Source organism: Phasianus colchicus, chromosome 1, assembly GCF_987193195.1.
Source record: "Phasianus colchicus chromosome 1, bPhaCol1.hap1.1, whole genome shotgun sequence".
NCBI lineage: Eukaryota > Metazoa > Chordata > Aves > Galliformes > Phasianidae > Phasianus > Phasianus colchicus.
Window position 1 is genome coordinate 23196518 of NC_143436.1, and position 22835 is coordinate 23219352.

The window sequence follows — 22835 nt, forward strand, 5'->3', positions numbered from 1 at the left end:
CTATGATTCTATGAACCTGTGAGTTCAACCTTTGCCCTGCTCACTCACTGTTCCCCACGTCCTAATAATGACTGATAATGATAATGTGTGGGTGCACAGGGAGCACGGGAAGGAGCTGTGGGTCTGTGTAAAATCCCACAGCCTGGGCCAGGTGCCACGATCAGACTCCAGAAACTCAGCTTTCCCATGGTGAAACCCTTATGACGTTAGCTGAAACACTGCTGCTGGTCGGCTTGCAGACATTTCTCACAACCATGACTACGAAGAGAGGAACCCAGCTGAGTCCGAAGCAAGGATTTCTGAGGGACGTGAACTACCTCTGCGTCCTCTGAAAACGACGCGCACCTCGGTTCCAGCTCACCGTTAGCAAGCCCCGCTTTCAGTGCCTTCCTTTGTTATTTCACTGAAGGCACTTGAGACACCTGTGATTTTCTCACACCGCCAGCGCGCCAGCGTGACACACAGCGCCGGCGTGCCGATCCGTGCCGGGCCGACCAGCGCCGGGCCGTCACTGTAGCCCGTCCCCGTCCCCGCCTCCGCCGGGAGCGGCTCGGAGCAATTCCCACGGCAACCCAGGCTCGACCCCCTTCCCAGACCCCGCCTCCCCGTCCCGCCCCTCGGCTCCCGGTAGGAAGCGGTCCGTGTGTAAACTCGACGTGTCCTAGAAGGTGCGTGCCTTTCTGTCCCTCGGCTGCCGAGCGCGATGCTGGACCCGTCCTCCAGCGAGGAGGAGTCCGATGAGCTTCTGGACGAAGAGCGGCGGGACGCGCTGCTGGCGGCGGGCGGGGGCTCCTCGCCGCGCTCGCTGCCGCCGCCGCCGCGGGACCCGCGGGGCAGAGAGGGCGGCGCGGGGCGGGCGGCGAGCCCCAGCCCCTCGGTGCTGAGCGAGGGCCGGGAAGAGCAGGAGCGGCTGCAGCGGGAGGAGCGGGAGAAGCGTCTCCGGCTGCAGCTCTACGTCTTCATCGCCAGGTGCATCGCGCACCCCTTCAACGCCAAGCAGCCCACGGACATGGCCCGCCGGCAGCAGAAGGTGAGCCCGGCCCCGCCGCCCGCCCCGCTCCGCCGCTCCGCCCAGCGCCGCACTCCGGCCCGCAACAGGTGGCGGCGGGCGGCGGTGCGGGGATCCCCGGCCCGGAGCGGGGCGACCGCGGCGGGAAACTCCGGGAAGTTTGCGGAGCGGCGCGGAAGTCCCCGCGGGGGCCGGGGCGCCCCGGGCCGCTGTGCGGCTGCAGCGGTGCCGCTGTCAAGGCACGGCGCGGGCACAGCCGCCGCAACGCCCCCCGCGCCGCAGCCCGAGCGCCCCTGAGCCGCTCCGCTGTCAGTGCGGCCGCGGTGTGGAGGTGAGCGGGAAACTGTTGCGTTTCCTGAATCCTCAAGTGCGGTCTGTGTACACGGAGCCGCTGAACGTTCCGGTTTTGATGAGGGCGGCCTTCTAGCGAGGGTTCGCCAGATGTGCTCTGTCTCTCCTCCGTCAGAGACCTGAGAACGAGCAGCGATGGGGCAGGTGTCTGTGCTGTAGTGGTGCCTATTACACTTGCTGAGCTACTGAATAGGCAGAATATTTAAAGTTTTGAAACAGAGCATTCTGTTTCCAGGGAACCACTTTAAGCACTCAGTTCTTGAAATGTTTGATCCAAAATCTTTGCATTTCTTTTACTTTCTGCTCAGTTCTGTAACGAAGAAAACAGCAATAAAGTACGTATCTCACAGTCCGGAAGGATATTGGCTGGTCACTGTCAGAACTCAGTTCCCCTTAGCCTCTTATGGCCTTAGTACTTTCATGTGCCTAAAGCTTGTAAAAAGCAATAGGAAATGTTTGGGGATGGCAGTTATCATGCCTGCTGTAGGTGATTTGTGCTTAGAGAATCCTTTGACAAGTTAATGTGGTGGTAATAATAAGATTATTGCTGGAAGAACATTTTGATTTTATTAAGCTGCAGGTATTTAAACTGCAAAAGCTATTTAAGGACTTTTCATAAGCAGAACGCCAAAGAAAATCCCATAAAATTGGGATTCTGCCCTCCCCAGTGGGATTCCCCACCCCAAAAGAACCATGACAGTTTGAAGGGATGTCTGCAGGTCACCTCCTGCCCCAACCTAGGTTGACACCAGCACCACAGCAGCTCAGCTGTGTCTTTGTCCAGCAGAACCTTGAGAGCCTTCAGAGATGCAGCCCCACAGCCTGGCTGTGGCTCACACTGGTGCCAATCACTCTCTTGCTGATGAGTTCTTTCTCCATCAGCCCCCAGGTCACCACCTGTGGCCATCAGCAGCAGGAAATGTTGAATGCTGAGTTCTCACTGAGCTTGGTCACTAAATATAGGAACTGCATTTTAAAAATAACTTCGGTATTAATTATTCTTGTTAATAAGATTCTTAAAAGGAGATAACTGATGTGCAGCCAATACAGAAATATGATGCTTGTGGCTGTAGTGTATGAGCAAGTAACAGATCTATTGACAATTGACTTGCTACCTAAAATAAATGGTACTCTTGCTAATTTCTGCTTTTAAATGAATTCTGACTTTTGGTTTTATTGTATGTAGGGATTTAGCTGCAAGACTGGGATGCTTTGTCTTTGCTGGCCACAAAGCAGTGTTCTTAAATAAGACATAAAGAAATTCTCTCTATGAGTTGTAGTTCTCTCTGGAAGTAATGAAGTATACACAAGCATCTTTCCCCTTATTTGACAATTCGATGAAATATCCAGTGAATCACTGAGAAGAAGGTGGCAGAACCAGCCCCGGTGTTACAAAGTTCAGGATGCCCAATCCCAGCTGTGGGTGGCTATGAGTCTCCTCAAGCAGCCCTCCTTTGTGCTGCTGTTCGTGCAGCACTGAGGCTCTGTGTCAGCCTCTCAGACAAGCTGTGCCCTGTGGTAAGACACTTTAGGACATGTGCTAGCTGGATTCATATTCCATAAAGTACAAGTGTGTTTTTTCCCGAATGAGAAGTGCCAAGGTGCTGCACAGATTGGGACTCCCTTCATCTCCTGCCCTTCTGCTTCGTTCCTGCTGCCTGTGACGTGGTGGCCATTCTCTATGAGTGGGCAGAAGGTCCCATCCTGTGTTACAAGCCATTCAGTGCCTTGTGTCCCATTAGCTAGCAGTGGCTAAGGGATCCAGGTAGATCCTGCTGTGCTCCCACTCCCAGCCCTGCCTGTCTCTGGCTGGGCACTCTTCTGCTTTCGTACCAGCAGTCTCTCTGATAGCCTAAGAATAGTATCCACCCTGCTTGAGAGCAGAAGTAATTTGTTCTTTCTGCCAGTTCATTTGGCATATTGCTGAGCAAATATTGCAGAATGCCGTTTGCTTCTTTTTCAGTGTGGAACATATTATCCAGTAAGGGAATGAGATGGGATTCACGTACCAAATATCCTCACTTGCATTGTAATGTCAGCAAGGAAATGGTTTACAATATGTTTGGCTTCTGATGTTTTTGCTTCTATATCAGATTAAAGTCTACCACACAGTATCTCAAAACCATCATCATACTTAATGGGCTGAGTTATACTAATCAACATAAAGAGTTCTAAATGCAGGTGGTGTTTCACTCCTCTGTTGTCCTTTCTCATCCTTCTTTCTTCACAGTAAGTAAAATTAGCTCAGCTCTATTGTCATATATAAGATCAGTTTTGTTTGAGATCTATGATGTAAGAGATCTATGACAATTTACCAGAATCCATCAATTCTACTAGCTTGTTTTTAATGCCAAATCCAATGCAGCTGAGCCCAAACATAGCTGAAACACATACTTCGATATCTGACTGCATTCCTTCTGTGATCTATAAGATATGTGATAGGAATACTCTTTTTTAACCATTCGGAGTTAGTTGGTGACCTACTTTTACCTCCTGTCTTGTGTTGTTTTTGAATAGATTTGGTGTATCATGGAAAAAAAAGCTTGATGTGGTTTCTCAAGTTAGCATAGTAGACCTTGGCAAAAATGGAGTTAATTCAGTAAGGTATTAATCATGCTCCTAATAACATCTCTTCAGTAGATATTTATGGGCATTTGGCCATGCATTGTCAAGGTTTTTAGAGAAATATTAGTGCATTGATGCATTACATATCATGTTTTCAGCAAGTAAGGCTTGCCTGTCTTTGCTTTAAATAGGCTTTGCCACATCTTTGTATTTTCTACTTTTTTAAAATGAGTCTTCTAGAATATACTTCAGCATCTTTCTTTTCTACCACTCCAGTCTTCTTCCTCTTTAGGCCAGCAAAATAGAAGCTATAGTTAAGTAATGCCATTCCTTCTCCTTTTCCGTCCCAGCTGAATGGATCTCAAAGCAGTCAGCAGCCTGCAGTTGTCTTCAGAAATTTAATGCGGTTTAAATGGCACAGTGAAGTGTGTTGTCTCTGCAGCTATCTTCAATCAAGATAAAACTGTGTATGTGAACATAGCACAGAGCCATTGTAGTTTCCACAGAAATAAAGAGGAGGCATTACTTTTGGAGAGACATAGGTATGTACTCATTTTTACTAGGGGTTAAAGGCAAGTTCTGCAAGTTACATTTCCTGGAGAAGGAAGTGGTAATGAACTGCTACAATTAACTAACAATAACAAAAAAGTATTCATCCAGTGTGCTTCTTCCTCAAGGTCTTAAAATATACTCCAGTAATCAAGCAGTCACAGCATAGAAATCCAAGAGTGGGAGGGGAATAAAGCTCCTACTCTAAATGAGATTTCCTAATGCATGAAAGGCTTAGTACATCAAAGCTGATCATTCAAGTCTTGCTTTCATAGGTGATAAGTAGCAGAAGTGATTGAGCTGGCTGTTTAGAAATCAGAACTCAATGAGGTTTACTTCCTGAATACATGTTGAGCTGTTTTCGCTCCATTTCTTCTCTCCACCTTCTCACCTGTGAGTATGTCATAGAATTGTAGAAACATTTGAGTTGGAAGGGACCCTGAAAGGATCTAGTCCAACTGCTCTGCAACAGACAGGGGCATCTACAGCTCTATCAGGTTGCTCAGGGCCCCATCCAGCCTCACTTGAATGTCTTCAAGGATGGGGCATCCACTACCTCTCTGGACAACCTTTTACAGCGTTCAAAACAGTCAACTTGTTAATACTCTAACGTAGAGTAGTAATATTTAACCAATTATTGTCATCTGGACTTTGAGTTTGTTCTTTTCTGTTTCTTGGGCTTTACCTCTAAATAAGTGGTTACTGATATGTATTCACTAAATAATTATCAGGAAAATCACAGAATCATTTTAGCTGGAAGGGACCCATAAGGATCATCAAGTCTCACTCCACACAAGAATCAGACTATAAGTCTGGGAGTGTTGCCCAAATTCTTCTCAAACTCCAGCAGTTTGACATTGTATCCACTGCCCTGGGCAGCTTGTTCCAGTGCCTGAACACCCTCTGGTGAAGAACTTTTCCTAACCCCCAGCTGCCCCTCCACTGACACAGCTCCATGCCGTTCCCTCGGGCCCTGTCGCTGTCACACAGAGCAGAGCTCAGCGCTGCCCTCCGCTCCCTGTGAGGAGCTGCGGCCGCCATCAGGCCTCTCCTCAGCTCCTCTGCTCTGGGCTGAGCAAACCCAGGTCCCTCAGCTGCTTTTATATGTCTTTCCTTCTAGGCCACTTGCTATCTTTGTAGTCTTCCTTTGGACATTCTCTAATTGTTTTTTGCCTTTTTTTGTACTGTGTGATCCAAAACTGTGCACAGTATTCAAGGTGAGGCTGCTCCAGTACACTTCAGAGTGGGAAATTGTTGGTTACAGGAGCAGACTTAATTCTTGGACATTTCTGTTCTCAGTGCCTTTATTTCTCCTGTCCCAGGCCACTCTTGTTCTTGGGTTTAAGCTGGTGATGTGTATCTACTTGCTGATTGACTGAGTATGTTTTGGGAAGGAAAAGTTGTCTCATGGCTTCTGAGTCTCCTTCAAGGTGCTTTTTTTTTTTTTTTTTTTTTTTCTCTTTTTTTTCTTCCCAGTGCTAAGGTAGCAAGAAGAGTACATTCAAAGACATTTTTACTGGAAATTCTAGATATGCTTCAGAGGATGAACATAACAACAAAACTTGGTTATCTGGTCAAAATTCTACTCGTGAGCTTTCTAGGAAGATGTCTTCCATTCATCTTCTCAACTTTTCCTTTACAAATCTTAAAGGTTTTTTTAGAGGAAATTTGTAGTCATTTAAAATCAAGTTTACTTACCTTCCCCCCTTCATAAATACTTTGGCAATACCTTGTCACAATTTATTAAGCAACTAATATTTTGTTTTCAATCAAATTAGTGTGTTTGGGTAAGTCCTGTCAAAGCCCATTAAGATGCTGACTTACACAGCTCTATACCTGGTAAGACTTAATTAAGATTATAAGCAACCAGTTTTTTTTTTACCCCAGTGAGAATTTGCTCTGTGGGGAAGACAGAATTCCTGTCTGCAATAGGAAGGTTGCTTGCTGTGGATGAATGGGTCAGCTGCAGCTGGAGGAATAGTGAAGGGTAGTGAGTGAAACAGCCTTCTGGTTACCAGCACTACTTCAGAAGTGACAAGCCCTCTGAGATGTGAATTAATCCTAACCTGTTCTGGTGCCCAGACAGCTCAGCGCTGATGAACACGGCTTGGCCAAAGCTGGGCAGCGTGCAGGGAAAACAAGTCTTTGGTAAATGGCTGCATAATGAATGAGTATATAGGGACAGGATACAGACCTCATTTTACAATGCTGAAAAATTAATCAGTCTCTTCTTTTGCTTACTTTTTTTGTTTCTCTTGCCAATTTTAGCTGTAGATGTCTATGAAATGTTACATTTCTTGATCACTTAAGGGATAACTTTTAGTTTTTCTTTTCTGAATGAGTGATCTCAGGTTTGAGTTCTTTCTGTCACTCACATGGCTTGACAAGTGTGTTAACTCTATTAAGAAATACTCACTTAAACTCCTCGAGAAAGACTACTTATTAGTTTTTCTACAGGGAAGTTGGCAGAATGAGTTGGAGGAATCCATTGACTGCTGCCATCTCTGCAGGAATGGTACAAGGGAACTTGCTGGTTTGGCTGAGTTGTTATTCATGACTTATATTTTGTGCATCTGAACTGTTGATAATTGGTGACAGAAAAGCAGAAACAACTAATCTGCTGTTCTTGTCCTTACAGTTTTCTCTGATGTCATCTGAGAAACGTATTCATTGCTGCTGTAGAGAAATAAAGCTGGTAAAAATATTATTTCTACCCTCCAAACCATATTCCTTTCCCTGCATCTGGATAAAGGCAGTATGTCACAATATAATTACCACATACTTGTCTTTAACTGTAGAATGCTGGCAGCACAGAAAATACTTATTGCTTGCCAATAGACTATTTGCTGAATGAAGTATTTCTTATAAAAGCAGATTTGCCATTCCCCTTCTCCTTCCTCCATTTGTACCATTTCTGGTACATTTCATGCTCTGGGGCACAACTCACCAGCCACATCACCATTTGCTTACTAATTAGACTTTTTTCCTGTCTGGCTTTTCACCATTTCTTCTTAATACTGGTGAATGCCATCCCGAAGTTGTTTTCCGTAAATATTCTTTTGCATTTTAAATGCATCTCTGTGTATGTATTACACTTTCCTTTTTTTTTTTTTTTTTTTTTTAATGCGTAGATTTCTATTGCTTTGCTAGCTCAACACGTCTCTGTTTCCTGCTGCTTCTCTTTTATTTGTGTGCTGGGTGGAAGTGGAAAGCTAAGAGCTCAGGGACAGCACTTGCTCCCCGTTTATCCACCCAGGAGGTGGCTGTGCAGCCAGGCAGGATGCACTTCCCTCAGTGAAGCTGCGTGGCTCTCCTCTCCCAGTTGAGGGGCTTGGGTTAGGGTGCTGATCTTTGTGCCTTGACTTTGGTTCTGTGTTTAGCTGTACTGAGCCCCAGTTAATATATCTGAACTGGGTGCCAATGTCTCAAATTTCTTTAATTTTTGAATCTATACATCTCATTTTCATACAGGTTTTTTTGGTGCAATAATTGGAAAGATGCCTACTGCATTTTTTCCCAGCTTACTCCTCCTGCTGCCCACTGATGGCTGTGGCACACTCAGCACTGGAAACGACTTGTTTTTCAGCTGCTCAGCATCTGCTGAACTCTCATTCCCTTTGCCTGGTGACTACCTCCAAAGCCTGCTTCTGCCTGGAAGTGCTGGCACTGCACTAAAAGCAGCCCAGCTCTTGTGAGCTGCAGTTGATTCCCACAGGTTTTGGAATAGCAGCTGTGAAAAGTCAGTTTTCAGTTTGTTGCTGTGTGGGGGAAACTGAGCAGCAGGAGAGGCAGAGTGTTTGTATGTGGGTACCAGGCTGCATCAGCTTAGGTTTGTGTTTTGAAGGTTTTTCACAGCCCTAAGCACTGAAGACTTTTTACTTATTTATTTTTTTCTTTAAGGTTCTCTAGAAGTTGATGGTTCTTTATAAAAGAATTTGTTTCTGGTTCTTATTTTGTCAAGGAGATGAAATATATACCTCTCTTCAGGCATGGTTACTGTATGAGTAAGTTTAAGAATGTTCTTGAGTGCTCTTCCTGTCAGGGAGAAGAAAAGCATTAATTAACAGCATTGTGGAGAATGAACAGACCTTCAGCAAGCACTTTGTAAAATCCATGATCTGAAGAAAAAAATATTAGGAAAAAAGAAGGTGATTGAAGAAGAATCTTCTTCCAGTTCTGTTTCCATTTTTATTAGCACGAAATTAAATAAATAAAAAGAATCAATCTCTAAGCAGCCTGTGCTGCATATTTATTTTGTAGCTTTTGCTGAGGAGCCGCCCCAGTTTTGCTCATACATTCCTTTATTTCTTCCTGAATTATGTATTCTGAGGCCTTGTTGCAGGGTATGGGCAGCTGTTTCTCCTACAAAAGTGCTCTAGGAATGTTTTGCCATTCCAACTGCTTAATACATGCATTAGTGCTAAAATATTTATGTTGATCAGTTTATTTTGATCTACTTATGGATGGAGCATAAGCAAGGAAAAGAAATAAAAACAAAGGAGTAGTTATTTGGTGCAGATCTGATATTAAATCATTGCAGCACTCTGTTCCCCTCAGACTCTCCCTTCCTTCCTGCATTATCAATAAAGGCAGAGGACTTTTTAGTCCCTCACCAATAGGAACTGAAGAGCAACAAATAGTCATATCAGTTTGGAGACTGAAATTTCAAACTCCATCAGAAATTTTCATCTGGGTCTTGTAATCTTCAGCTCACATCTGCTGAGCAGAGTAGGAATATGTTTGTCTGAGTGGGCATTCAGGTTCAGCTTGTGATGACTTAGCACCAAATGCAATAGCATTCCAGTAACCACATGCATGGTTTATAAATGTAGGTTCAATGCGTACTAGTACATGGTTGATGAAATAATTATAAGCATTTTAGCATAAATATTAGAATGTGTACCACACAATAATTTCATTTATGTGTTTGTTTTCTTTCTCAGCACAATTTGGCTCCCAAATGGAATGGCTTTAATAGCATCATTTGAGAATTTTAAGGTCCATTTTTCAAGTTGTCTGTCTTTTCCATCCTAGTTTTAAGGTACCATTCCTTAATGGTATCTAAATTGCCTTTTTCCATAACTATAAATATTTGAAAATGACTAACTATGTTTTGTATATATAAAACCTATGTTCTACCACTTGGAACTTCTTTTTTAAAGCCATTTTAGAAAAATAATCTGGAAACTGAGTTCTAGTGAGATATGGATATATATATAGATATATTTTGTTTGTGTTTCTGCAAATGAAATAAATTAAGAATGCCATTCTTACCTGCATAAGATGTGGGGAATTTTGGTAGTAGTGTTTGTTGTTACGACTTTTTCTATAGCACAAGGAAGGGCAGCAATACCCTGGAATAGAAGTCGGTATTACCTGTTGTATTTCCTTGGTCTTCCTCAAAGTTGGAGCAGTTGGATTCTGACAGTCTTTCTATTGCTTATTTACATTATGTTTTCTGTCTACAGACAGCAAGCTCTAAGAATTAGTATTGTTTATTTAAAGTGGCAACAAGCTATTCAGATTTTCACTGAACCACTTGCTATTTAATGTGTTCTGTGTATTTAAAATCTAATATATTATGAACACATTAATTTGCTAACTACAATTTTTAGTTTGGAGTGTTTCAAGAGGTCACAGAGATGTGATAAAACCCGTAAGCTGGCAGAAGCCTCCTTACCTGACCCTCTTACTGTATTATAAGCTGTATCTATTACAAGTGCACTTAATTACGTGAAGCATCACACAAGGGAAGGAGGCTGCACAGGCTGGCGGAGTTCTTCTGATAGTCTAAAAAAATAAAGTCCATGTCTCACCCTGATCTCTGTATTTTGCCAATCCCTGCTAGCTGATTTTGAGCTGATGTACATGATGGCTGTCGAGTAGCTGTGAAAGAATGCCCCAGTGAGGTGAGTGGGTTTCTTAAAAAAATAAAACCGTCCCTGCAGGTAATGCTTCATCGGTAATGGCATCAGTGCCCACATCAACATTTCAGCCCAGGTCAGAGGCATGCATTAAAGTCTCTCTCTTTGTCCCCATTCAGAGTTGGATTTAGAGCACACAGGTGTGACTGTGGGCAAAGCTAAACAGCAGTTGCATTCTGGAGCACGCCAGTCCTTAAAACCAGACTGGTGATGGTCTGAGGTAAAGATGCCTGAAATGGATTTAGGGTGAAGTTAGGTCCCCTGCATCAGCTATTGCTCTAGAGAGTCAGAAAGACTGAGAAATACAGCAGCTAGTACAAAGTCAGCAGAGATAACTGGAACCAACACCACAGTCTCCTGTCTGAGCCAGTAAAGCAGGACAGAATATGCAATACAAACGTAAAAACTGTTGAAGTAATGAAGTAATACAGTCTTGCTGTGCCTGAAGTTAATTAGGGGCAATAAGCTGCCCCTAATTACTAAAAGTGTGGGATTCTCAGCAAAGCTGCCTGGGATACTAATTAAAAGAGCTGATTATAAGAAATGGAATGCATAATTAATGACTGGGAAATGATTTTCAAGAATATCTTCAGACAGCAAATAAAGTGCCCTTGGAAAATGTTGCGACACTGTGAGCCATCCACTAAATCTAATCCACCAGATAGACCTGAACTGATTTGCAGGAGGTTGTTATGTTTATGCTTTCTAGTGCTGAGGTGGGGATTAATGGGGGCAGAATGGCAGATAGAAGAGTTTCTCCATTTTAATATCAAATACTTTTTATTGTTGGTTTGTTATTTTTTTTTTTTTTTTTTAAATTAATGTGTGACTTCAATGGAACTTATTTATGAAATGTGCTGACATACTGTATTTCTTTCTAATAGTTGCCTTTGCAATAGTCTGTTGCTGTCACAGCTGAGCAAGTTTTTAATGCTTGGAGAGGACCTTTTGGATAGAATTATCTCCGTTTTGATTGTTAACATGTGTATATGTGGCAACTGCTTGCTTTCAAGTGAATGGGCCACCAAATAGGCTGTAGCTTCCCTTTTCCAAGATTTTGAAAAAATAGCAGTCTGAAAACTGTGTAAATATTGTGTTTAAAAAAAACAAAAACAAAACCAAAAAAACTGAAGACTTCTTTCTTGGGGAGAAAAAATCTAGCCAAATTAATGAGTTTTTATAAATTTTAAGCAGTTATTGAAAGGAGCTAATCAGGGGTTAAATTTCATTCAGGCACCGTTTGGGCATTTCTGCCTAATTGAGTGCTCTTTCATTTATATCCTGAAATGTTGTAAATAGCCCTATTCCTCAATTACTTTGACATGTTTATAGAAATTTAGATTAGGAGTAACAAAGCTATAATAGGTTGGGAACTGCACAGAACCCTGCATGTGATTTCCTGTGCCACTTCCAAGCATCTGCCAGGGTCTGAGACTGATGTGCCCAGGCATGAGATGAAATGCCTGCATCCTCTGTCCTGTCCCCTTGCTGTCGGTAGCAAAATGCTTCTGGGCTTCTGAGCAGGATCCCTTCGGTTGTGTGAGGTTGTGTTGTAACTCTGGGTACATTCAGATAGTGGAAAGAGGGGAATGATGAGCTTGTGTACGCCCACAGAAAGAAATCTATGGATACTGTCGCGAGGAGAGGGGAATTAGTGCTCCATGGCACATTACAGCCTAATCTGTTTTACAGCAATTAAGCTCTATACCAAATAAAAGTCATTTAATATTCCTGTCTTTTTGGAAATATCTTTTTCCATTTATTGTTGTAAAACCTGCTAATTGCTATTTATTTTTCTAGGCACCTCCTCCTACTGCCACCACCAGATACATACTTCTGTCTTGGCTCAGTCTGGCAGCTGTCTCATATAGAATGAAACTCCTAAACCTCATGATAGGGAAGCAAATATGGCTTTTTCTTATGGCTTTTGCTAACAATGCAGGTTTTATTTTTTTTATTAATATTGAGCTTTCAGGATTGATCGGATTCCTTGGGGCTAGCTCAGAGTGTGTCCTATTGAATACAGTACACTGAATTTCTACTCTTCTGTTTTTTCTCTGTAGGTCTTGCAAACATAAGACTTAAATATCATATTTGTTGTTGTATTTGAGGACAGATTTGTACCTTGGCTGCAGGAACTTGCTGTGGGTCAAAACATGGCATATGTCTCCCAGTGTGAAAGATAATTTTTGTAACTTGATTCAATTTATATTTTTTTCTACAGTGGGGAAAAAAGTAGTTCCAATAGGAAAACAACTTTTCTAATTTTTTTATTAATAATAATAATAGTAAAAACTGACAAAACTGTCGTACTGCCGATCTGCATAGATACCTCTCATGTTTTTCCTGTGTTGACTTGAATGAGCGAGTAGCAGAGCTGTCACAAGCCGCTTTTTGGAGGAAAAAAATGATTAGTGGTGATGTGGTTACAGTGGAACAGCTTCTTCGTATCAGTGATCAGAACTGCACTGACAGTGATAATAATCGTGGAATAGTTACTAGGGAATAACACCACTAATGCCAGACAACTCTACTACCTTCATTATGCCTTGAGTGATACCCACTGAAATAAATCCTTTGCTTGTAACAAAGCATGCAGAAAGGTATGTTAACAAAAGTACCCTGCCCCAGGTATGCTTACTGAGCATCCTGACTTATATTGTGGCTGAGCTTTGCTGTGTGATGAAAAGCTTGCCATAGAGTTACTGCTGAATGCCTTCAACTCATGATCAAGTTCTTAGTTTGATACCATGTGAAAGGGGATCTCCTGTGTCAAGACAGTCTCATTTCCAAAAGTAACCAGGTTGTTACTTGTAAGCAGATAAAACTTCAGTTAGTAAGTTTCTTTCATAGTTGCGTTGTTTCTCTCATAGTTATGAGACTTCTTTTTGCAGACTGAATATATACTTCGTTTGTTTATACCCATGTGTTGATCTATCAGCTGTGCCCTTCTGAGGGATTCAGTACAGGATGTGTGTTACATGGGCAATCCAAGCTATGAACCACCTCTAGTGCAGCAGTATCTCTTTCTCATCCTTTTCTGATGGCCTTCTTCTGTGTGTTTTGCAGCTGAGGTTAATACACCCTGCTTTTCACATTGCCTTTTCATGTTAACACGAGGTGTACTGTGCATGTACACGATGGTGGTGTACTGCCAGCGCATCCAAACTCTCAACTCAGAATGGCTGGGAAAAGTAGAAACCTAACAGAAGTTCTGCTGAGCCCTTGTGTATGTGTGACTCTGAATTCCATCCCCGTCCTGGCAGCACAGCTCCCACGCTGGCTGTTTTTTCCAGCACAGTGTTCTTATCTGCTGTGCTTGCTAGTGCCTGCCAGCCTTGAATTTCAATATCAGATTTCAAATCAGAAGACTTAAATATGATGTTCCTGTTCTCTCTGTCACAACAAGTATGGAAATACTGTGTTTATGGTGCAGTCCTTGCAGTCCTCAAGAACTCTGCAGCTACCTTTCCTGCAGCCTGCTGTTTCTCCTTTAACACTTACCCTAACATTTTTATTGATCATAATTTTTTTTTCACCCATATGGCAGAATCTTAGCTGCTTCATTGTTGTCTAGACAAGATCTGTGGTATTCTCTAAGTCAGAAAACAAGTGTAAAAAGCAAACAAATTACTTGATTTTTATTATCTTTTAAGTCATAGAATGGTGTAGATTTTTGAAAGGGCCTTAAAGATCACCCTGTTCCAACTCCCTTGTCATGGATAGGACTGCCACCCACTAGCTTAGCTGCCCAGAGCTCCATCTAACCTATCCTTGAATGTCTCCAGGGATGGAGCACCCACAGCTTCTCTGGGCAACCTGTTCAGTAATTGTAGCAAATTCATGAATTCGTGGGAACTAGACCTTCTAAATCTAGGTCAGATACAGAAACATCATCTCTGTTTCCCTTTCCTGAGTAGACTGCACTCCTTTGAATGTAGAGACCTGCTGCCCTCCTTTGGAAGTAGGGTTTCTTTGGGAAATTCCGGACAACTCTCAGGCTCTGTACCTGAAGAAACTCCAAACCACCTCATTCAGATTTCCCAGTGCTTCAGTCTGGATGATTGAACTGTGAAACTCTTCTCAGCTCCTTGGTATGAAGAATAAACTCTTACTTCTCAATTTCCAGGCTAGAGAGATCTTTCTGACAAAATACATACTGCTGAGAAGAGAATTCATATTCAATAGCCATGCATATCAGCAAGCTCTCAAAATAATTAAGTGCAGCAATGATAAAGAACAAAGACTATTCAGTGGTAACAATCTGTATGCGTTCTGTCAGAGCACTGCTGTGGGCCTTTGTTTTAATTTGTTTTTAGCCAAGCTGCAATCAGAAGTTCCTTCAGAGCTCCAGGTTGTGGAATCAGCTTCTGAGAAGGCAGCTCTGGCGCTCTGCCATGGCCCTGTTTGGCAGCTGCAGAGCAGCGTGGCAGACATCTGGTGGGTCAAGCAATTCACTGGCTGTGGGAGGCTGAGCGGTCAGGGTGTGCAGCACACTTCCATACTTGTGTGTTCTCATTGTACTCTTGCATATGGCTTGAATGCTCTTAGCAGACAGCATTTGGAATAAGGAAATTATGCCACAGCTTTTTGAATTAATGCTGCAGTGTATTTGAGTCAGTGCCTTTGTATTCACACCCACTAACACATTTTTTTGCTTGACAAAAGATGCTTCCTTCTTAACTTCCTTTCACAACTTTGAGGCTGAATAGAGTACAACAGCATGTGACTTCTATGTCATCTTTTTTACTGCTTGTAGTAATTCAAGTATATGTAATAATAATTCAGCATCTCCCGATGTTGGAAAGTTCCAGGAAGGCCTGTCTGCCTAACTCCTACTCAGCACTTCTAAGGAATGACAACTTTTGGAAAAGTTGGTACAAAGAATGAGCCATGAATTAATGTGGTGGTCAGTCATTATTTCTGTGCTTCTTGGGACTTGTGCTCACTACTGTACTGGGGACCAGGTGAATCACTTGGAAACTCTGCTTACCATTCCTGTGAGGCTTGCTTGCACAAAGTCAGGCAGACTTTATTTCAGACTCCTTAACTATACGGGATTTTACCAAACAGCTTGCTCACCTTTTGTTTTGAGACTGTGTTGTCTGTGCCAGAGGCAAGAAATGCTTTAGAAGGGGCAGAAGAAACTTCTCATCTTAATTTGGTAGTCTTTGTGAAAGTGTAGGACCAGAAGCTCTGCCTACTCTGATTTCTGTATACTTCAGCCGTTCATTATTGTACCCTTAGATAGCCTTCATGCTTTGCACAAAATATTGGACCTCTACCCTCACTTTGCCAATAACAGAAATATTGAAAGTTGATTTTATCTGAATCTTGGAAAGGAAATTGCATCTCCAGACAAGGAGCACTCCCCCCAGTTCTCTGTGCTACAGCTGCATAAGCACCAGCTCCATTCCTCTGGCATGCTCCTAATCACTGTGCCATTTTTTCCTGTGACAGTGGGAGAGATGGAGATCAGGAATCCTGTTCTGTTGCTTTTGGTTAGATACATAAATTACTAGCACAGTGTGTACTGAGTCATCTTACACAGCTTTTTCAAGATAAAAGATAGGAATTTACTGACAACTTAAATGAGAAAGGCTTGTGTTGAAGATATAGTGATGGTGGCACGGCCCTTCCTGGTGATCCAAGAGGGAAGGATTCTTGATAATTCTATATGACAAAGTTAATCCAATTTCTTTTTCTTTTTTTTTTTTTTTCTTTTCCCAAAACTAAGCTGCTACTGTTATTAAAAAAAAAAAAAAAAAAAAAAAAAAAAATCCTTTTAAAGCAAAACAAAACTAAAAAACAGCCTCTAGATTATTCAGTGTTTCGGAAAGGGAGAAAAAAAATGCAGGTTTTCCACTCCTACTAGTTTTTTAAAGCCTTCAGACACCGAGGGTTTGGCTGGGTGCCTCACTTAAGTTAGCTCAGTATCAGTTTTGAAAGGCATCTGGAGACACTGCACTTCTTAAAGCTCGTGGCTCTGCTCTTGAGCAGAAAGCTGTGGTTCAGTTGTCTCCTTGACCTTTGGGGTGAGTTTGTCTCAAAATAAGGTAGGGTTTCTTCTTCTGGATGAACTTCAGTGATACGGGAACTGAAGACAGATAATAGATTCTAAACATAAACTGTGGTCTACCATTGGTTTTCATTGGATTAGAAAGGGTCCCAGGATGTTGGAAGGAGGAAGCTGTGGCTTCCCCTCCCCATCTGCTGTTTAAGTGTGCTGGAGGAACTGACACTTCCACTCACCCTTAACCTGATAGAGACAGTGTTTGGTTGCTTTTTTTTTGTTACTGGAGGTTACCAGAGTGTGTTAACAGGACCTAAAAACCTGCCAGTGCGGGTTTTGTCCTTGCTGCCCTGTTGTGTCCCTGTTCTGTTGTGGTGCTGAGGTGAAGTACCAGTCTCCTTCCCTGGGCTCCCTGGTAGCACTCACCATCACCTGGGAGAACATGGAGAGCTACGAGGGGATATGGGGGGGCTTTCCACTAAGCTCTTGCCCAGACTGGTGGGCCTTTGTACTTCCTGTTCCTGAATGTCCATTCTGGACTGCTTTGTTGTGATCTGTGTAGGAAAGTGTCTCTGTTCTCGCCTGGACCTGGATTTTATGTCCTTTGCGCAAGTAGTTCCCCCGCTGGCTCATTCTTGTGCTGTCTCTGAGTGCAGGTGTTGTTAGCAGGGAAGGCCGGGAGGCTTTCAGCCAGCTTCTTTGCATTGTTTCTTTCAAACATCTGATGTTATCATGTCAGCCTTCATGTTAGTTAATGTGTATGCTGTCCTCGAACTGCTTAACCTCTTCCCATTTATGCACCTGCAGTGCCCTTCAGAGGCCCTGGCCCTCAGAGAAAAGGAGCCACCTTCCAGCCCCCAGGGGAGCTTTTTTCATTTCAGCAGGTTTTTGCACAAGTATATGCTCTGTGAATGTATTGTGGAGTTGTAACTAAGCATTTGCAGAGAGTAATAGCTTCAAGGCTATTTTTTTTTTTCTTTTCTTTTTTTTTTCTTAAGAAGGGAACAAAAAATGGTCACACCACTAAGCTCTAATTACCGTAGCTTCAGAGAGACCTGCCTGATTTGCCTTTTGAGCTCTGCGCTGTCAGATAGGTTTTGATCAAATGTGTTCCTGCCAGCTCTCAGTCGTTAGCATTCAGTCTAAGTTAGTCACCAGTGAATTATGGTCTGTGATATGGTCCAGTTCCCATTGGTCTAGTTCTTTCTCTCTTTATTGATTTCCATTCTTGTTTTCATTATTGCCCTGGTCTCTCACTGCGTGCTTCCAAGTGCTTTTATTTTATAGCTTTTCAGAATGAATATCCATGAGTCATGATTTGAAATAAAATGCTAATAATGATATTATGCAATGCTTTGAAATAAATATTTCTGAGATTGTTCCATAGACTTTTTAAGTAGTAGACTTTGAGAAAAAACGTTCCCACTTTGCAGTAATAAGGCATTTAAAGAAGAAAAAAAATCCTTTACAAAAATGGCTAAATAGCATTGTAATCTCTGTCCCCTGGGGAGGGAGATGAAGACTGTTTTTATCAAATGTCTGAATGTCAGTTGCTAGATCCTCCTAGTTGTCTGGAGAAGCATATCATGGCATGGCAACTATTGTATTAAAATAGATGCTAAAATAAGTAATAATATGGACTATTATGATATTTAAATGTTCATGACTATAAAGTATAGGAATATATAGCAGGATGAGATTTTTTTCTTGTAAGATTGTGCTTTCTTTTCAATTCCAACCACTTCAGTGGGACAGTGATGTTCTCAATTACATATGATTTGTGAGTACAGAATGTTATACCCACGTGATGTCCTGCTATGTATCGTTGTGACTGTCAACTGTTGGGTCCACATTTCTGAGTTTGTTTGGGACTGGAACTTCTCCTTGTCTCCTCTTATTTGACTGGTTTGCTCTTCTATGGAAGTGGTAATTTTAAAGATGTCCTTATGAATATAGGGAGCACTTATGTTAAAAATTCATTCACTTTATCTTGCTTTTCTTTACAGCAGCCATCTTGAAACTAAATTAGATTATGGGATGCAGCTGCAGTCTTTCATGATGTGCTCTGTAGCAGTGCAGCTCCCATTCTTACTCCTGATTTTTAATGAAGTAATAGAGATAATTTAATCTGAATATTATGATTTTGTTAATTGGTTTCTAAGACGAAAGGCTTCTCAGCTGTGCTTGATATCATTGAGGAATAGCAAATCAGGCAGCAGATAACTTACTGGAGTTGCTGAATAAAACTTTTCTTCAAAAGGAAACAACAATAACAGAAAGCAAAACAACTCATAGATTCAAATTCTACAGGAGGAATAAACTGTCTTTTATTATTTGTATCTCACAGTGTTTCTCCTGTTTTTACTAATATTTTTTGCAATAGCATTGGTACATCAGACCCTTTAGAGCTTTGTTCATTTGGTTAGCACATTTTAAAGCAGTTTTGCTTGTCCAATTTATTCTACGTGATGTGCCTCAGCATGAAGCACCTTGTGTGGACAGGAGCCTTCTGCTTGCTCTGCAGCATGTGCTGGGAGGATGGATCTGGGGCTCTGTCCTGCCTGTTACTCTGAGCAAGGCAGTAGGGCACGAATATTACAGAGAGAGATTTAGGACCAAAAGAATTTATCTTTGTTTTCTAAAATACCCACATTTTTAATTGATATCAAAACATGTCTTAAGGCTCTTGAACCTTTTTGGTTTAAGGTCTAAACTTATCATCTCTATTACAGAATTAAATTTTTATTTGCAACAAATTACTTGCAGTCTATCGTCAGGTTCTTCTGAAGAAGCTGGTGCTAGTCTTTGTATTAGCTAGGCAGAGCTCTAAATTGGTTCGGTCTGAAGCGGGTAGAAATGCTTCCAACCCCTCTGGTATTGTGGTTGAAAGCAAATAAGATAATCATAAGTTTTAAGCAGATCTGTGAGATTCTTTAAAAGGCATCTATCAACTAAATACAAGATGTAGAGGAAAACAGGTTGAAATTGTGAGAACATCATCCTCAGCATTAATGGAAACAAGAAGTTTTGGAGCTGTATGCAGGATGGTGATTCACTAATTGTTTCTAACTTCTGGAAAATGGACAGAGTCTTATTTTCTTACATATCCTTACAAGAGGAGAGCAGTGTCATTGGGAAAAGATGGAGGTTTCTCAGCTGTGTCTAAAGGGTCAGTTATCCTTCGCAAGAAAATTATTATTTGGTGAAACTTGATCTGACTGCTCTGTGAGCAGAAGGCCCTCTTGAGATTGAAGTTCATAATTTTACTCCTGTTCCCACAGGTGGCATGGGGAAAAGTGCCAGGTGTGGAGCCAGAGCTTCCCACATGGGGTGAATGAACAAAGAGCAGGTTAAGCATTAGCAGAGGCAATTCATATGTGGCATAAAGGCAGCCAGATGAAAGGGGGAACTTTTTTTTTTTTTTTTTTTTTTAAGGAAAAGCAGTTTGGATTTTCCCTGAATGGCAGTGATGAACACCCTGACACCCTTACTTGAACGTTTTGACATAAGATAAAGTTTGAGAAAGATGAGCACAGGAAAATTGTCAACTACTGGGCATCACTGTGCAGAACTTATGAGTTCAGCGTGGCTGGTATAATGCTTCCTACTCTTTTAAGTATTTTCACCTCTCATTTCCCCAGTGAATTGACTGTTCTCACAACAGTGACTCTGAGGGTTGGACACAGTTTAAAAAGAGTCCTTTTTTTTATTATTTTCTCCCTCTGCTTTGAGTATACCCACTTTGCCAATTTAATAGGAGTTACAAGATAGTTAGAGGATGGGAGCCTACTATATGTGGCTGTAAAGCAATATTAGAGAAGGGACAGGCATTTGAAAGACTTCGATAATTTGAACAGTGAGATCAGACATTAGTTGTCTGAATCAAAACTGTCTTTATTTGACTTTAAAATGCCTGTTGAGCTAATACACAGCAAAGCAGTTACTAATTGGCCTGTGACATAAGAAGAGCAGGATAATCTGGAAGTAATGAAAGGACTTCAGTGTCTCTTGAGTGAGGCCGTAGTGCTGTGAATGAGAATGACTGCACTGAAAATTAGGCATGTGGCAATAGCAGCCCACAGCCAGATTCTAAAAAGCTATTTATGTATTTATTTATTTCAGCCTGTCTAGAAACAGGCATTCTTTCTGACTGCTGTCAAAAATGGACAGGCTGCAAATTTATCCTCATCAAATATATTCATGAAACTGGCTGAGAGGGAATTGATTTTTCTTTCTTTCTTTTTTTTTTTTTTTTTCCCCTAGGTGTGTTCTTCTTGAAAGAGGAACTGTACTGTTGTGTTTATACATGTGGGTGGAGAAGAAAAATACTTGGCTTTAAACCTCATAGAGGGTGTGAATTTGTTCTTTAACATGTGACTCTGGGACTCCATTGTATTGTGCCTATATAAACAAGATAGTAATCAGTCATATTTTAGATTCTTTTGGTAGCAGCTGTTCAAAGAAGAAATATGGTGTGGTTAACTGTGCAAAAAGTGCCTGTAAAGTCATGCAGCTGGTTGTTAATGTTAGGAATTTAGGATAAATATGTGCTGTGTCCATAGTTCAGAAAGTTAACAGAAATGGAATCTAAATAACGGGAAGAAATTCCCATGTCAAAAGGTGAGGTGGCTTTTACAGAAGGCTTTCAGAATCTTAGGTTAATTTATTTTTCCATTGTTTGATATAGTTAATGATTAAATAATCTGTGAAATACAGTTATGAAAAGCTTCGATTTTTGGCTTACACAGAATATATTTTCTACAGTGAGGGAGGCATTGATCTTTAAGTATCACTACCCATAATTGTGTTTCTTTCCCCCCCACACAAATATCAGATTACTGTGAATGTTGTGAACGTGCCCGTTTTATGATACCAGAAACTCTTGGTATTTTGGATAATGATACACTCCACTTTCAGAGCATCCTGTGTGATGCTGCACCAAGAGGAATGTGTGCATCCCTCACTTTCCATGTCAGCCTTTCTAGTGACTGTACAACATTTGTGTCCTTCATGTTACAAATTGGCCTGTGTTCCTTATGCTACTATGCACAGCAACTACCTTTCAAATAAAATTTGCAGGGAATATACTTACTTACTGCAAATTAGAAAGCTTTCATACAGTAGGATTATTTCTCTTTCTTGAGGCATGAAAAGGCTTTATTACTTCTCAAGTGCTATAATATTAAAGTGGGAGGTACACTGTCATGGATATAACCAGTGCTTCAGAGCAGAGTTAGCAGGTTGTAATGTTTTTACGTAGCTGGAGACATTGGTCTGCTCACATAAGAGGAAAAGCGTGGGGAGTGGTGGCTCAGTAAGACATTTGGGTGCTTGCTTGGGCTCTCATAGTGGTGATCTGGTTTGAGAAGCTAGAGTGAGTCAGTTCGCTTATAAGGTCATCCACTAATTTGGGCCATTTATAAGGTGATTGCTCTACAGTGAGGTGACTTACATGACTATGATGACTGCATGGGTAAGAACGCCTGTGATGCTCTGGGAAGGGAGGGCTTTTTTTGAACACCTCCAAGGTTGGAGGCCTGGTGACCTTTCCAGACACTGGGAGTTTGACCATTCTCATGTAAAAAACACTTTTTCCAAACATCTAGAAAGGAATTTCCCGTGATGAATTCCCCAGATATGGATGATGCAGATGGGGCACAACTGTACAGGTCTATGCCCAGCGGGAAGTCCTTAGCTGACATGGCACAGCTGTCATGGCTGTGACCCAGGACATGGTAAGGAATCTGCATGAAATACTAAAAGGCGTTAAGTTTGATGGCATAGAGTTCTATCTAAAATTAATACTACTTCACTCTAATATGCTTGATTAATAAAGAGAAATAATCTGTCAGTTAACCAAACACACTTTTTGTCGCTTGTTCTGTGTCTAATGTTAATGATTAGCTGTCCCACTTATTTTTTTTCCATACTTCTACCTTTGTTACACCTCTTACAACTGGCTATGTAATATTTGAAGAAAAGAGCAATTGTATTGTTTTTGTTATTGTATTAAAATATATTAAACTGCAATTAGTAAAATAGATTTCAAATGTTTTATAAATGATTTATTGATAAACTCAAATATTTTTAGATAAATGAACTCCAAATTGTGTTATATGTTCTCCAGAAAAAGAGCCTTATTCAGTTAAATGCTAGCTTAGCAGCTTTTTGCTGTTGTTGCTATTTGTTCTTTTAATGTATATTGCCCACCTGTTCCTCATTTTTTAGAGCTTCAGAAATGATGTTACGTAGAAACAAGTATTCTCTCATGATGAGGTTCCTGCTTCCTTTTTTTTCTCCTGATTGATTTAGTGGTCACAGAAAAGGTTCTTCTCCCTAAAAACATCTGTCCGTAGAAAAGTGGATGCTGCAGTGGCACTGCTAGATCTTGGGCAGTATCAGTCTGCCCAGTTCTCAGCATTAT

At 41.6% G+C, this 22835-nt stretch overlaps 1 protein-coding gene across 2 annotated transcripts in view; it reads left to right on the forward strand.

The window, feature by feature from the left end:
* The first annotated feature begins 203 nt into the window (after positions 1-203).
* CADPS2 (calcium dependent secretion activator 2) overlaps positions 204-22835 on the forward strand; it is a 300595-nt gene continuing 277963 nt past the window's right edge. Inside the window, exon 1 of one of the 2 annotated variants that reach the window (XM_090136996.1) lies at positions 204-1030. In XM_090136996.1, coding sequence (XP_089993122.1) covers positions 704-1030 — 327 coding nt within the window. In that variant the 5' untranslated portion in view covers positions 204-703. The remainder of the gene's footprint in view (positions 1031-22835) is intronic. The other variant, XM_031615180.2, reaches the window with a different exon arrangement.